The sequence below is a fragment of the Mercurialis annua genome, linkage group LG7 (genome assembly GCF_937616625.2).
Source record: "Mercurialis annua linkage group LG7, ddMerAnnu1.2, whole genome shotgun sequence".
Lineage (NCBI taxonomy): Eukaryota > Viridiplantae > Streptophyta > Magnoliopsida > Malpighiales > Euphorbiaceae > Mercurialis > Mercurialis annua.
This window is the reverse complement of record NC_065576.1, coordinates 4244631-4259202: the sequence shown is the minus strand read 5'-3', so window position 1 is coordinate 4259202 and position 14572 is coordinate 4244631. Positions and strand designations below refer to the sequence as shown.

The 14572-nt window shown below is 32.6% G+C and overlaps 2 protein-coding genes and 1 pseudogene across 3 annotated transcripts; 2 read left to right on the top strand and 1 right to left on the bottom strand.

Moving 5' to 3' along the window:
• Nucleotides 1–2621: 2621 nt before the first annotated feature.
• On the top strand, nucleotides 2622–5535 carry LOC126656664 (pentatricopeptide repeat-containing protein At1g63330-like; annotated as a pseudogene).
• A 1607-nt stretch (nucleotides 5536–7142) lies between these two features.
• Nucleotides 7143–9700, top strand: LOC126655634 (uncharacterized). Its single transcript, XM_050349876.2, has 3 exons — nucleotides 7143–7732; nucleotides 7823–7929; nucleotides 8657–9700. Exons 1-3 carry the CDS (start codon nucleotides 7334–7336, stop codon nucleotides 9399–9401), a joined length of 1251 nt encoding a protein of 416 aa, XP_050205833.1. The 5' UTR covers nucleotides 7143–7333; the 3' UTR covers nucleotides 9402–9700.
• A 510-nt stretch (nucleotides 9701–10210) lies between these two features.
• On the bottom strand, nucleotides 10211–13301 carry LOC126655714 (probable 2-oxoglutarate-dependent dioxygenase At3g50210). 2 transcript variants are annotated; one of them, XM_050349977.2, is made up of 12 exons: nucleotides 13165–13301; nucleotides 12939–13054; nucleotides 12298–12416; nucleotides 12145–12208; nucleotides 11961–12028; nucleotides 11616–11674; nucleotides 11373–11532; nucleotides 11254–11273; nucleotides 11117–11163; nucleotides 10734–10814; nucleotides 10562–10666; nucleotides 10211–10476 (listed from the first exon to the last, which is right to left on the bottom strand). In XM_050349977.2, the coding sequence occupies exons 1-12, from the start codon at nucleotides 13196–13198 to the stop codon at nucleotides 10351–10353; spliced, it is 999 nt and encodes a 332-aa protein (XP_050205934.1). In that variant the 5' UTR covers nucleotides 13199–13301; the 3' UTR covers nucleotides 10211–10350. The 2 variants fall into 2 exon arrangements, with proteins under 2 accessions (XP_050205934.1, XP_050205935.1); XM_050349978.2 differs by having other exon boundaries at nucleotides 10562–10651.
• Nucleotides 13302–14572: the final 1271 nt, after the last annotated feature.

Genomic DNA, 14572 nt, shown 5'->3' with positions numbered 1-14572 from the left:
TGAGATTTTTACCTTCATTTGAAATCAAAAGATTTAATTAGTCGCAAATAAATTGTCTAAATAATTGATCTTCTCAAAATTAGTATCGCAAGTTATGATTAGAAATCTTCTCATACTAGCAATGACTTCCTCTTTCTTTTACTTCATATTTTCGAGTGGTTATCCCATACAACCGTTACGCCACATCATTTTTACAATAAACCGATAATCTTTTGCGATAAAAAAGCTAACGCATTATTAGTTTGTTGCACGAAAGTTATGGCACAACGGCTGTCTTGTATAATTTTTCCATGCTTTCTATATCCCTCTCTCTTGTTTTTAGTTACACATCAAATAATACTCAATTTAATTTTTTAAGTTCGATAGTTGATAAGGTTTTTCGCCCACCAGATGTGCTACAACAGCTCAAAACATCATCTTTCTCATACAGGCAGTATGCGACTTGCCCCTAGATTTTCTTATAGAAGAATTCACTTTTTTAAAAATGAAAAAATAAGAAAAAAAAAACAAATAAAATGCGGTTTTTAACCGAATTGAACTTAAAGTTTGGTTTTAATTTTTTTACTAAACTTTAGTTTTCAGTTTGTTCGGTTTTCAAACCGAACCGACCAAACTGATCGATTGCACATGCCTACTTCAAATACGAACAGAAAAAAGGACAATGTTTTGGTAATTAGTTTTTCTAATAATCAATTTTTATTTTAAATATATTATAAATTCTTTGATGCATCGATACTATCGATTTTATTTACAACCAATATTTTAAAAATCGGTTGCCAATTCGGGTTTCTTTCTCTGAAATAACAAACAATGTGGTTCAATCACTTTGAACCAAAAAACCCGTAAAGACCGGTGAACTATTAAACAGTAAAAACTAGACAATTTTATAAATTTTATTATAAACAATTAAAACTACAAAAGCTTACATATAGGTCTAATAAAGTAATAATATTTTCATTATTCTAAGAGAGACTTAATATATATACATACATATTATTTATTAAATAAAACTATCATATATTTATTTTTAATTAAGCATTTTAATGGATGATTAAACTGGTTAAATTACAAATCGATGGCTATACTGGTTTTTATTATCAATTTGGTTTTTAAAGATTTAGCTCAACCACCCATTTACCATTTTTTTTTGTTCTTTATGCTATTTTGAAAAACAAATTAAAGTTGGTGTTATTTTTGTTAAATGTGAAAGTTGATGCTAAATTGAAAGACACTCGAAAGTTGAGGATCATTTTGGCATTTAAACATTTAAAAAATAATTACTCCCTCTGGTCCATAATATTTGTCGCATTTGAGAATTTCTTCTGGTCCATAATATTTATCATATTAGAGTTTTTTTTTTTTTTCCAAACGATAGAAATTCATTAAGAAGATTCAAATACAACCTATGAAAGTCATATCACAACCAACATTATGATCTTTCAAATTTGAACAATTAGAAGCTAAGTCTCAATTCCGAATAAGCAATAAATAATCAAAAGTGAGAAAAAATCCGTGACTATGTTCCCGCATAAATTTAACAACGATGAAACTATGTTTCTCGTAGACGGAGTACTTGGATAGTTCTTCTTCCGATTTGCTTTTGAAACCGCTCTATCCGGTTGAGCCTAGCATTCCAATCTTCATCTTCAATGAATTCTTATCAAAGATAACCCAATAAACCTCCCTACTTTTAGATCTACAAAAGTTTAAATGAGTTTTCAAACTCTCCGAATATAGATCTACAAGAATTTTGATAGATCTAAAAAAAAAAAAAAACTCCCCATTTTTTAAGATCTTCAAGAACTTGTATAGATCTAAAATACACCCAACATATATTTTAGATCTTAAAGAATCGGATCTCAAATTCGAAAACCCATCAAAAACTTTAATAGATCTACCAACTACAAACACCAAAAACTTTTACACTAATTCAAATATGAAAAGTACAAATCAAGACCCAAAAAAATTCATAACCAAAGACTTTATTCAAACTAGAAGAACATAGTAGATCTATAGTAAATAGTATTATGGGTGGAGAGAAAAAGATTTTCCGGCTAAAACCGGAGAAATCTTCTTCTCCCACCCTTAAAAAGATGAACAAGTGAAGAACTTTTCTTTTTAGAGAGAAGGGAGAGCAAATATTTTAGAGAGAGATGGTTATACATAAGAAAGCATTAATTGCTATTTTTTCCAAAATTATCTCTAACAATAAAAACTTTGTAATGTTAAAAGAACTAATCAAACATAAAACAAGTGGTAATTAATATGGATAATTTAGTAAAACTATATACAAATCCGGACATATTTATTATTTTCTTAATCTAACAAATATTAACCGTCCTATTATACATTCATTAACGTGACTGGTTCAGTACGTTGGCTGGCTCAAGCAGGAATCGGAAAAAATGGCGGACACACACCCATGCATCAAATTACAGATAGAGCAATTGGAAAGCCGAATAGAATTGTTTGGATTTTGATAGAAAGATTCAAATTTTGACCTAATTTCTCTCTATTCAATTTACCTCATCAACAGAGTAAAATGGTGCTCACTCAAGCCCTAAAACCCAATCTTGCTTCAGCTTTTCATAGCTTTCCGGTTTATCGGAAAACGGGTACGTTTTATTCCTTCTCCTATCTTCACACTTACATAAATTCAGCTTATAGAACTAAAAAAGTGTCTTCATTTACTAATTATGATGATGCTTTAGCTTCATTTAATCACATGGTTAACATGAATCCATTTCCTTCTGTAATTGAATTTAATAAATTGTTAGCTGCGCTTGTTAGAATGAAACATTTTGAGATGGTGATTTCTTTGTGGAAACAAATGGAATTGGTCGGACTACGGCTTGATGTTTACACTATTAACATATTGATGAATTGCTTCTGTCGTTTGCATCATGTGGATTTTGGATTCTCTATGTTGGGAAGGATTCTCAAACTTGGATTTCGGCGTGATGTGATTATGTTTAATCCCTGAATCAATGGTCTTTGTTCAGAAGGTAAAATTGCGCAAGCTGTGCAATTGTTTGATGATATAGTAGCCAAGGGTTATGAGCCTTATGTTTATGCCTATAATATTATTGCGGGTGGATTATGTAAAATTGGAAAATCGAATGCTGCTATTGGTTTACTTGAAAGAATGGGAGAAAAGGGTTGTCAACCGGATGTTGTGACCTATACTACAATTATCAACGGCCTTTGTAGGGATAATAACGTTAACATGGCAAAAGAGCTTTTCTTAGAGATGAAGAGTAAAGATATATTGCCTGATGTTGTAACGTACACTTCTTTAATTCGTTGTCTTTTTAGTTTAGGTCAATGGAAAGAAGCTTTAGCGTTATATAATGAGATGATTGATTGGAAAATCACACCAAATTTGGTCACCTTCAGTGTATTGGTTGATGGTCTTTGTAAAAAAGGAATGGTTTTAGAGACTCATGGTATCGTTGACACAATGATGCAAAGGGGATAAAGCCGGATGTGGTCACTTATAGTTCACTGATAGATGGATATTGTCAGCAGAACCAATTCAGTGAAGCTAGAAAAGTATTTGACATGATGGTAAGCAAGGGCTGCAAACCTAATGTTGTGACTTACACCTCCATAATTCGTTGTCTTTTTAATTTAGGACAATGGAGGGAAGCTTTAGCTTTACATAATGAAATGGTTGATCGGAAAATCACACCAAATGTAGTCACCATCTCTGTAATGGTTGATGGTCTTTGTAAAGAAGGGATGGTTTTAGAGGCTCATGATATAGTTGAAACAATGACGCAGAGGGGAATAGAGCCCAGTGTGTTCACCTATAGTTCATTGATTGATGGATATAGTCAGCAAAATCAATTAGATGAGGCTAGAATAATATTTGACATGATGATAAGCAAGGGATGCACGCCTAATGTTGTGACTTACACCATCTTGATTAATCTGTACTACAAAAACAAAAGGATAGATGACGCAAACCAACTTTTTAGTGAAATGCAACATAAAGATATAACATCTTCTATTTTTACTTATAATTCTATGATACATAGCTTGTGCCAAGCAGGAAGGCTTATAGATGGACTAGAGCTTTTCAATAAGATGCATCGTACTGGCCCTTCTCCGGATATAGTAACTTATGCAAGTTTGATACATGGCTATTGCAAACATGAGGATTTCGATGCTGCATTAGCTCTATTTCATGAAACGGAAAAGAGTATGTTGAAGCCTAATTGTGCAATTTACAACATTCTAATCGATAGTCTGTGCAAAGCTGGGAAGCTTAAAGATGCTAAGGATTTGTTTTCTAGACTTTCCATTAAAGGATTGCAGCCTGATGTACTATACTTATTAATGGAATTTTCAAAGTAGGATTATTAGATGAAGCATACAAGGTCTTCAGGAAAATGGTAGAGGATGGCTGCTTTCCAAATGATTGCACTTATAATGTGATCATCCAGGGATTTCTCAGGCACAATGATCTGCTGAGGGGAAAACAACTTATTGAAGAAATGCTTGGTATGGGGTTTTGTGTGGATGCCACCACATTCTCCTTGGTAGTAGATGTATTGTCTAGTAATGATGACACTTTGAGAAAGCTACTAGATCTTAAGGATAGACACGCAATAGAGGTAAAATGAGATTTTCATATTCATTACTTATGATATTTCTTTTCCTAAATGGCAAAGTGATTTCATTAAGAAATGGTATGTAAAATAGCCTTTAATTGTTGAGCTCATCATATATTTTAGTTATCTTTGAGCATCAAGTCTTCACATAGATGTCAATTTGGCTTGATTATAGCTAGTAGTAGTAACTAATTCTCTGTTATAGAGATCTAAAGTCTTTTAGGTATGCCTGTAAAAACTGCATTTCATGTTTTATACACATTCTCTCGCGAGTTACTCAACAAAAAGTTAGAAGTACCTTCTTGGTTACCTAATGGCATAGTTCCTCGTGTGTCTTTGGCTGTGTCATGTGGAGTTTATTTTGTTTTAACTTTGCATATTCTTAGGAGGTTGTGATACAAATAACGCGTGGATAAATATTATTGAATGTTGCGACCTCTTTTGTTGCCTCAACAACATCTATCCGAGTGGTGATCTTTTTTGAACCATTTATTTTCTGCTTTCAGGAATGATTGCTACATCTGCAGTCTGCACTAATCATATGGAAGGCATCGATGTATATAGCGGGTAGTGAATCTCATGTGGTGGTTGTTCTATCTTGAATTATAGAACCTGCCTTCAAGAGGGTCAGCATAAGCAGATTAGACGACTTAGTGGTTTTGGATCAGGTTAGTGTTCTCTAAATTTTGTTTAGCTGTTTCTAATGATTATTCTACAATAGTTTTCTTTTAGGTATGTTTCTCTTATCTTTCATCTCGGAGGCTCTTAACGTTTTTGAAAGGACACCACTTATTCATTTAGGAGATATTTTTGTAAATGACAGCTTCTTTGTAACTAATATCGATGGTCAAAGAAATAAACAAATTTATGTAGGCACTTGGAGGTGACAGAAATCTAATTGCTGCCATTAGCACACTTATGACTTATGTTCTATAAATTGTGTTTGTAGTGTAGTATATATAGTCGCATGAGAAAACTTTTGTATATGATTATTGGCAAAGGAGCAGAAAGTCGATGGCTGAATATTGACTGTATAGAAATATCCTAATCCGTGGTATATACTTCTAGTATTATGTAGGACATTTAAATGAGGTGTTTTCTTAAGCATATCATGTGCCATTGTGATGTCTAAATCCTGCTCATCTAACTTGATAAACATAAGATGAAAAAAATACAGATTTATTATATTAAGTCAAGCTAGACCGGACAACTTCCGTCTGCGCGGCGTATATGGATTGTGTCTGTCAAAACACAAAACATGACTAGACTAAACATGAAAATGACATTATTAATAATGTAATGGATAAAACTCAAACACGATACATTTTATAACTCGAGTTATACGACATGACACTTATAAACGAAGTGAACTTTCATAAAAGCGATTATTGTATGTCTGAAACTGAAATTATGCAGATGAGGGAGAATCGGGCTACAGAAGTTGGTAAATAGTTTGTCAATGTATGCTTAGTCTCCAGGATGTCCCAGAACCTTTAATAACTACCTTTGCAAAATGAATCATGAATAGATCAACAAGAGCCTTATTTCTAATTGAATTGGCAACATAGCTTTAATTTTATTATTTTCTTGTGCTGATTGCTAAATGAGCTACATGAAGAAATTTAGCTATTCCCAGTTAGCATTATTCTTGTATCATTAATAAATCTCATAAAATGAGCAACAACTGCATCAACTTCGCGACATGGCATTTAATTAAACATGTTAGTGAAACAAACAGTTTAGCATGATGACACGTTTAAATTGTTTAAATTATATGATTAATATATACTTATTTAATTATTTTCTTAAAAAATATACTTATTTAATATATTATAGATACAATTATTAATATTAACTAAAATAAATAGTATCCCTCCATTTCATTTTATTTGTCATTCTATGTACTTTTGAAATCGACGAAGAATCAATAATCAAAATTTTATATGCATATTTTTTAAAGAAAAGTCTTGAAATATACATAGCTCAGTTTTTTTTTTTTATAATTGGGGGAGGGGGAGCGCTTGTGGGAGGAATTGAACCCACGACCTTAGCAGTTTTCTGCTGAGCGTTTATACCATTTGAGCTACAGCTCGTTGGTATACAGTTTTAAGATTGCTTTTGGTGCTATCCACAAATGTTAGGAATCTTTAAAAAATATCTAAAAAAGATAAAAATATCTATAAACTTTAATCCCAAAACCGTAACTTGAAAGTCATACTCCAATGCGTCTCACATTTGTTTTTACTCTAGTGCGTCTCACACTTTATTTGTTTACTCCAACGTGTTTTAAATAAGAACAATTACAAATAATTTCAAACGGTTTATAAACGCAAAAAGAAATAAAATTTTCAAATAGTTTTAATAAGTTTAAAATGGTTTCAAACCATTTTCAAACACACATTTTGCGACCGTTTCAGAATCAGTTTAAAAGAAAAGCAGAATATAAATTTAGAGAGTATGAAAAAAAAAATTAAAAAGTAAATGTTTTTTTTGCATATAAAGTAAAAAAGTGAGTACTTGTTACAAATTCCCCATGCATAAAACCCAGCCCATTTACAAAACTCCAAGCATAAACCCACAAATAATGCACCAATCCCTGGCCCTGTCTGGTTTTGCTCTCAATACCACACCCTAAACCCTCAACCCCTCTCGGTCGCAAGGCGGCGGCTACGGCGGGGATGGGCTGTCAATCCACTCCCATCAACCGCACATAGCACATGAAATCCCTCCTCTCCTCTCTTAACAAATCTCCCCTCTCCACTAAAAAACCCCACCCCAAAATGTCCTCTTCCCTGTCCAACACCCCCGATCAAGACCAAAACGCCGACGTTCACCACTCTAGTACCACCACGGCGCTATCTCCATCTCTATGCTTAGCCTCTCCGGACCGCTGCTTCTATTCAAACGGAGAGTCAAGAGTGGAGCAGGCATGGGCGCACTGGAACAAGATCGGTAAGCCGAAGCTAATTGTAGCTCCAATGGTAGATAACTCAGAGCTTCCGTTCAGAATGCTGTGTAGAAAATACGGAGCTGATGCTGCTTATACTCCGATGTTGCATTCCAGAATTTTTAACGAGACTGAAAAATATCGTGCTCAAGAATTTACTACCTGTAAGGTAAATTTGGTTGATTTTAGTGTTGTGGAAGTGTAACAGTTTAATTTTTGTTTGATTTGATTAGGGTTTTAATTGTGGTGGTAATTGCAGGAGGATCGACCCTTGTTTGTTCAATTTTGTGCTAATGATCCGAATACTTTATTAGAAGCTGCTCGGAGAGTGGAGTCTTGTTGTGATTATGTTGACATTAATCTGGGGTAATTTTTTCTAACCAATTTGATTCGATTGAAGCTTTATTTAGTATTTTTGAAGAGCTAAGTAGCACAGAAACTGAAAACGTAAATGATACGAAACGGACACAGGGAAACGGGAATGAAGGATGTAAAATGTGGGGAAAATGTGTAAATAATAAAAATATAGGGATATATTTATAAAAGTAAAAATTATAAAATGCTATATATATATATATATAGAATTTCGTTTATACATTTATGCCAATTAATAAAATAAATCAAATATAATTAAAGCCAATAAGAATAAGAAGATAAGATTTATCATAGATAATGTGAATAATAAAAATTGCGGGTAATTGATTAAAAAAATTATTTGTTGGGAATGTTTAGTTTTTTTTTAACAATTGGCTAATTTTTTTATTTACCAAAACAGCCCAAAACATTCTTTTACGAGTTTCTGGTCCCATAATTTTGACAAAGTTTTTGTGCTTCTTAGTTGAAGAGTATAATGAAATTATATAAAAAAAGTGACATTTTTCGTATCTTGCAAATGAATAATTCGGAACTAGAGTTGTTCCTATTGGAATATTTTGAATTTAAGTGCTATAATTGCAAATCAGAGTTGTGAGTCAAGAAACCAAGGCGGTAGGCTAGTTGTCTGGTCTTTATTAAATTTGAATAATTATATGATGGTTAAATTCTAGGGCATTTGCTTAGTCGGCCAATTATTGAAATCTTGCTGTCTATACAGATGTCCTCAGCGAATTGCGAGGCGAGGAAATTATGGAGCTTTCTTAATGGATAATCTTCCAGTTGTGAAATCCTTAGTTGAGAAGTTAGCTCTCAACCTTAAAGTTCCTGTCTCCTGCAAAATCCGACTTTTCCCAAAATTAGAGGATACTATTAACTATGCTAGAATGCTAGAGGAAGCTGGTTGTGCTCTGTTAGCTGTTCATGGCCGAACTAGAGACGAGAAAGATGGGAAGAAAATCCGGGCTGACTGGAAGGCTATCAAGGCTGTAAGAAATGCAGTTAAAATCCCAGTTCTTGCAAATGGGAATATTCGGCACATGGATGATGTTCATAGTTGTTTGGAGGAGGCGGGTGTCGATGGAGTGCTTTCAGCCGAGTCTCTCCTTGAGAATCCAGCTCTCTTTGCTGGATATCGTACTGCTGAATGGGTTGTTGGCGACGAAGATAGTGCTAGAGATGGAAAACTTGACCAGGCTGATCTGTTAGTGGAGTATTTGAAGCTTTGTGAACAATATCCTGTACCGTGGAGGATCATTCGGTCCCACGTGCACAAGCTCTTGGGAGATTGGTTCAAGATACATCCTCATGTAAGAGAGGAATTCAATGCACAACCGATACTCACCTTTGAATTTCTTTACAATATCGTAAATCAACTTAGAGAGCTGGGGGTGAGGATTCCGCTTTATGTTAAAGATGTCGATGCTCATGTGGGAGGAGTTTCTGCAAATGGTATGGCCAATTAAACTTTTGAATACATGTCAGTAAGCTGCAGGTGCATATGTGCCCGTTAACCTACATTATTTATTTGTACCTTTACTATAAGCAGTAGATTAAATCTGTGCTGCAATTTCCGATGCTAGCTATAGGAATACTTCATTTGAATTAGTTAGTAAACACGATTCAGACGGTGAAAAGGATGCGTTTTGTGTTCCTACAACATCCATGGTGGCTCTGGACACGGATTTATCTTGTCATTTTTGTATTGATATTCTTCTCTGTATTTTATTGATATAGAAATTATTGATTTATCGATTAGAAGTCATTGATTTGTTTTGGGGTGAGAAATTATGATGGATTGATTTCCTTATAGTAGAATTAAGAATGGAACACATAAACTAGGGGTGTAGTTTAATTGAGATGTCAAATTCCTGTCAAATTTGAGCCTCATTCGTCTTTAAAATTCAAAGTTCACAACTCGATTCGAATCCAAATCGCTTTTTATTATCGAAGATCAAGCTCGACTCATATTGATTCAAATATCTATGTAAAAAGTTATATTTTTTAGTTTGAATATATATAAAATTGTTCTTTTTTAATTTAAATTCATAATTTTTTTTAAGGTCTATCAATTGTTGCTATGACAATAGCATCATTTGTCATAAATGATAAACTCGTGTGCTTATTGAACCAAATATCTCATATCTTGATGCTAAAATTCAATTCTATAATTGACTCAAGTTGCTCAAATGAGCTCCAGTTGATTAATATCAAATCGATTTCGAGCATTTTTCGAAACTCACCTTGTGAGTTGACTCAGTTATTACCCCCAACATCAATTTAAATATTTGCTTTGAATGGAAACACAAATAAACAACTCAACAATCTAAATGAACTACCTGAAACAGATCATGAACCAGAGATTCAAGATCGTTTAAAGTCTATGTACAACACAGTTTTTACAAGATAAAAAGATTAAGCAAAGTTAGTTTTCACTTTGCTCACTAAATGCTCTCCATAAACTGCTCTTCCAGTCTTCCTAGTACCACCAATCCTCTTTATACAAATATCAGAAGCCTCAATTGCTGCATCAAAGTTGGTCTGCTCATGCACATAAGAGCATGAATGAAACATCATATTTCTGAGAAGATGTGCGGAGAGGAGATAGATGGAGTGGTGAGTTTACCTCGTGGAAATAGGCTACGCAGACGCGATATTTTGGAGAGTTGTTTATAACTTGATGCAGAGTTGAGTCATACAAACCGTTTGCCCAAATCTGCAGTTGATGAGGCTTCAACAAAAATAATGATGTTCTTAAGGCCAAAAAGCATATGTAGAGAACGGAAAGGTTTTGTTACCTTAAGCATGTCTCCGATGTTGCATACAAATGTTCCGGGAATTGGGGGTGCGGATATCCACTCGCCGGACAGGTTTCTCACCTTCAATAACTCGTATGGCTTAAAAGTTCGAAAAATAAAAGCAAGCCGAATATAGAACAGTATTTAAGGAGACTCTTAACTACAATAACATACTAATGAACAAAATTTATGGTTTACTGATTGAAGAATGCCATCTGACTTCACTATCAAAAAAGTTCAGATGATAGATAATATAATACTCGATTGCTAGAAATTGATATTTCGAATTTCTAGTATGTCGTCTCAAGTTCAGAGACCATGCTCTTGGGCCATAGTATATAGTTTTCCGTAATATCGACAGGATGACAATAGAATGCTGGTACCTGAAGTGCAGTTATATCATCATCTTGATTAACCAATGTCAATAGACCTGTTGTGAAATACTTTTAGTATGATTGAAAAATCGATAAACTAGCATTTACGAGGCAGTACACTTTTTGAAAAATTGAATTAACTTTACCGTAATCTGTGTGAGCTCCACTGCAATAATTTGGCCGGAAACATGAGCAAAAGCAAAATAAAGAATAAGCAGTAACACGACGGAAGTGAAAATATTGAGAGAAAATGAGAATGTGTTACCATCCTATGTCATTTTCAGCCAAATCTCGACTTTCCGATACACCTGGGTAACCAATCATGCGAAATACCCAAAATGCATCTCCGGCTATATCACCTTCCAATTCATTAGCTGATCCACCCAATGCCAGAGCGATTCCTCTAAGAATTTTTCTTGACAGGTCTACAGGACACAAATACAGAAGTTTTCAATCAAATAAAATTTCTAAGGGCCCAATAGAAACAAACAACGCAACAAAAACATGCCTGAGCAGAGGGCTATGTATTCCTCAATTCGTGTTTTAAAGCTAGGTGGATTAGCTGGCCTACAAAAAAGAGCAGAATATGAATAAAAATGCACTAATTTGTCTGTTGAGAAACAATCTAACATCTACTCAAATTCAACCTCAGAAAAAGTATCCACAATCAATTTTAAGACTTGAGAATGAAAGCTTTTGATCAGCACTTTAAAGAATTAATGTGAAAGATTCTAGATATTAAGATTTACCAAAGATCATAAAAGTCAAATAAATTGAAGTTATGTGTTCCATCAAGCAAATAAACTTATCTAAAATATATTTTTAGCATAGAGATGATGAAAATTATGCATACCATTGATTGCATCCTTCCATGGGTTTGCCAAGATCTCCATACATCCCTGGTTTAATTTCTCTATAACCCTATAAACATACAACATAATGTACTTATATTCTTGGAAGAGCCTTCAAGAAAAAGAAACAATGAAACAAAAAAAAGTGACATTTTTTCGAAAACGGAACTAAAACGTAGAACCTACATCAATAGCTTCATGCATGTCGGGAGTGCCTTCGGTTACATTTTCCCCAATTCTCTGATATCCTCTGCACCCAAAGGATAAGCTTAAATCTTTTTACTAGAAGATACAAACTTGTAACATATGAGAGGACTATTCCAAACAAAAAAATAATACCTATATCCAGTGGCAGGAGTCATCTTAATTTTCAGTTTTTCTTCATAAGGAAGACTAAAAAACTCACGTGCCATCATTCTAACATCTTTAATGAGAGAATCAGCTATACCATGGCCTTTCTAATCATCCACACACACAAAAAAATCAAAATCCAAAAATTCTAGCAAACAAACCGGCAATAGCGTAATATCATCATTAATATCTAAACACATTTATTACAATTTTGTCATCATTTTAATGAGGTGTTAGTATGATTTGCTTAGTGATAACGTAAAAAATTCTCTAGTGCTACATTCTTTAATAGGAAAAATATTTAGCTGAACTTAGTCCATTACGTGAGATTATGAACCATCACAAACAATGTGTCACATGATATAATTATAATAAATACTCCAATCATTTCATAGCACATCATTTATTGCTTTAGAATAAAATTTAAATACTCACAAATTAGTAAAATGATTGGATTATTTATTATTATAACACATCGTTAGCGGATGATTCACAATTCTACGTGGTGAATTACGTTAACCTAAAAGTTTCTCGTTTAAACCGAAAGAAAAGAAGAAAATTTCATAATCAATTGCAGCAATTTCAAATTAAATAAAGCACTGGAAATTTGAGGAGATTAATAATAATACCACATAGAAGAATCCAGCTTCTCTACAAGCCTGGTCCAATTGTTTAACAACTTCACATACAATTGGATCTTGAGCCATGTTTGGATCATCGAATTTGGCGACAAGAGGACTAACGTCTGCATATTTTTCAAATAAAAATAGAGCAAAACTTGTGTTTAATTATTACTGCGGAATTGGAATTGATTTGCTTAAGAATTGGAATAGATTTGAAAGAAAAGAATTATACCGATGATCGGAATAGATTTGAAGTCGGTAGACATGTCGATTTGCTTCGGAATCAGTGTGACTGTCTTACTCTGTGGATACCAAAGTTGGAGCAGAAGATTCTGTGGTGTTACATCTTTTCCATGCGCAATTTTTTTTTTAAAGCCAAATTCAGACTAATATTTAATAAATTAATAACTATAATTTGAAAAAACCAACTTCATTTTAGGTCGGATAATTAATAATTTTATTATTTAATAATTAATAAATTTAAACATATTTTACATAAATATAAATTATTAGAGAGATTTAAAAAAAAAATATAACATTTGATAATTTATTTGGAGCAACACTAATCTTCTTGATCCGTAAAGTGAAAGCTGATATACTATCAAAATTATGACTATTTTGTCCATTTGATAAAATTTAAAAAAAAATATTAGATGAGCAAGTAAAAATAAATGACAGCATCCCTATAATAAAAAAATATTAGAAGTTATTTTACTTCACGAATATAACTTCTTGATAATTATTTTTAAATTTATTATCAAGTTGATATTTTTTGAACTGAATTTGAATTGAGCGATAGTTGACTTTTTTATAATATAATATTAATATTAGGTTTATTTTATACTTTTTTTTATAATTTTTCCTATACAAATTCAATAAATTAACAATTCTAATAATTAATAAATTTTTGATCCAACATGTATATTAATTATTAGAGCGTCGCCTGTACTGTTATCTTTTATTTTATTGTTCTTAATAATTATTTATATTTATATTTATATTTTTTATTATTATTTACATGTATGGTTCTTTTATATATAAAAACCGTCGTGACTATAGGAATGATAGGTTTTTATAATTCTATCGATAAAAATACCACGAATGTGCAACAAAAATAAAACATTTTATTTATTATTTTTTAATAATAAAAATTGATAATGATTTTATTGAGCGACTCACTTTTTAGAGTGTGAAATACACTTTATCGTAGAGGGTGAAACTATCTAAAAATGTGTTAGTGCATGCTTTTTTGATATTTTACCGCTGAAAATTGCGTTTTTAATATTCTATGCCAAGCAAAGAGGATGAATTGACCCTTTATTGATGTTAAATGTCTTGATTGTTGCTTTTTATGTACTTTCTCTCCTAAATTAAAAACCACTATTTTTTTTTCTTTTAAGTTATAGTCATTCATTTATTATAAAAATAATCAATTGTCGTATCAATTTTTTATTTATTATAGAAAATATACAAAATTTCTTAAATAAATTGTTCCGCTGTGGAGATTTGTGGGTGGATTCACAATTTCTTTTGTAGTTAATGTATTAAGTTCGTGTGAGTTTGTCGAGTGTCTATCAGATTCGATCAAAATTTTAGTGTTTTGGTCGATGATCTGTTCCGATTCTTGATGAATCATATTT

Coding starts and splice junctions, on each gene's coding strand:
- LOC126655714 (XM_050349977.2), bottom strand. CDS start 13,198: ATGTCTACCGACTTCAAATCTATTCCGATCATCG. Junction 13,055..13,164: donor CAAATCTATTCCGATCATCG/GTATAATTCTTT, acceptor AAAAATATGCAG/ACGTTAGTCCTCTTGTCGCC. Junction 12,209..12,297: donor ACTCCTGCCACTGGATATAG/GTATTATTTTTT, acceptor CTTTGGGTGCAG/AGGATATCAGAGAATTGGGG.
- LOC126655634 (XM_050349876.2), top strand. CDS start 7,334: ATGAAATCCCTCCTCTCCTCTCTTAACAAATCTCCCCTCTCCACTAAA. Junction 7,733..7,822: donor AAGAATTTACTACCTGTAAG/GTAAATTTGGTT, acceptor TGGTAATTGCAG/GAGGATCGACCCTTGTTTGT. Junction 7,930..8,656: donor TATGTTGACATTAATCTGGG/GTAATTTTTTCT, acceptor CTGTCTATACAG/ATGTCCTCAGCGAATTGCGA.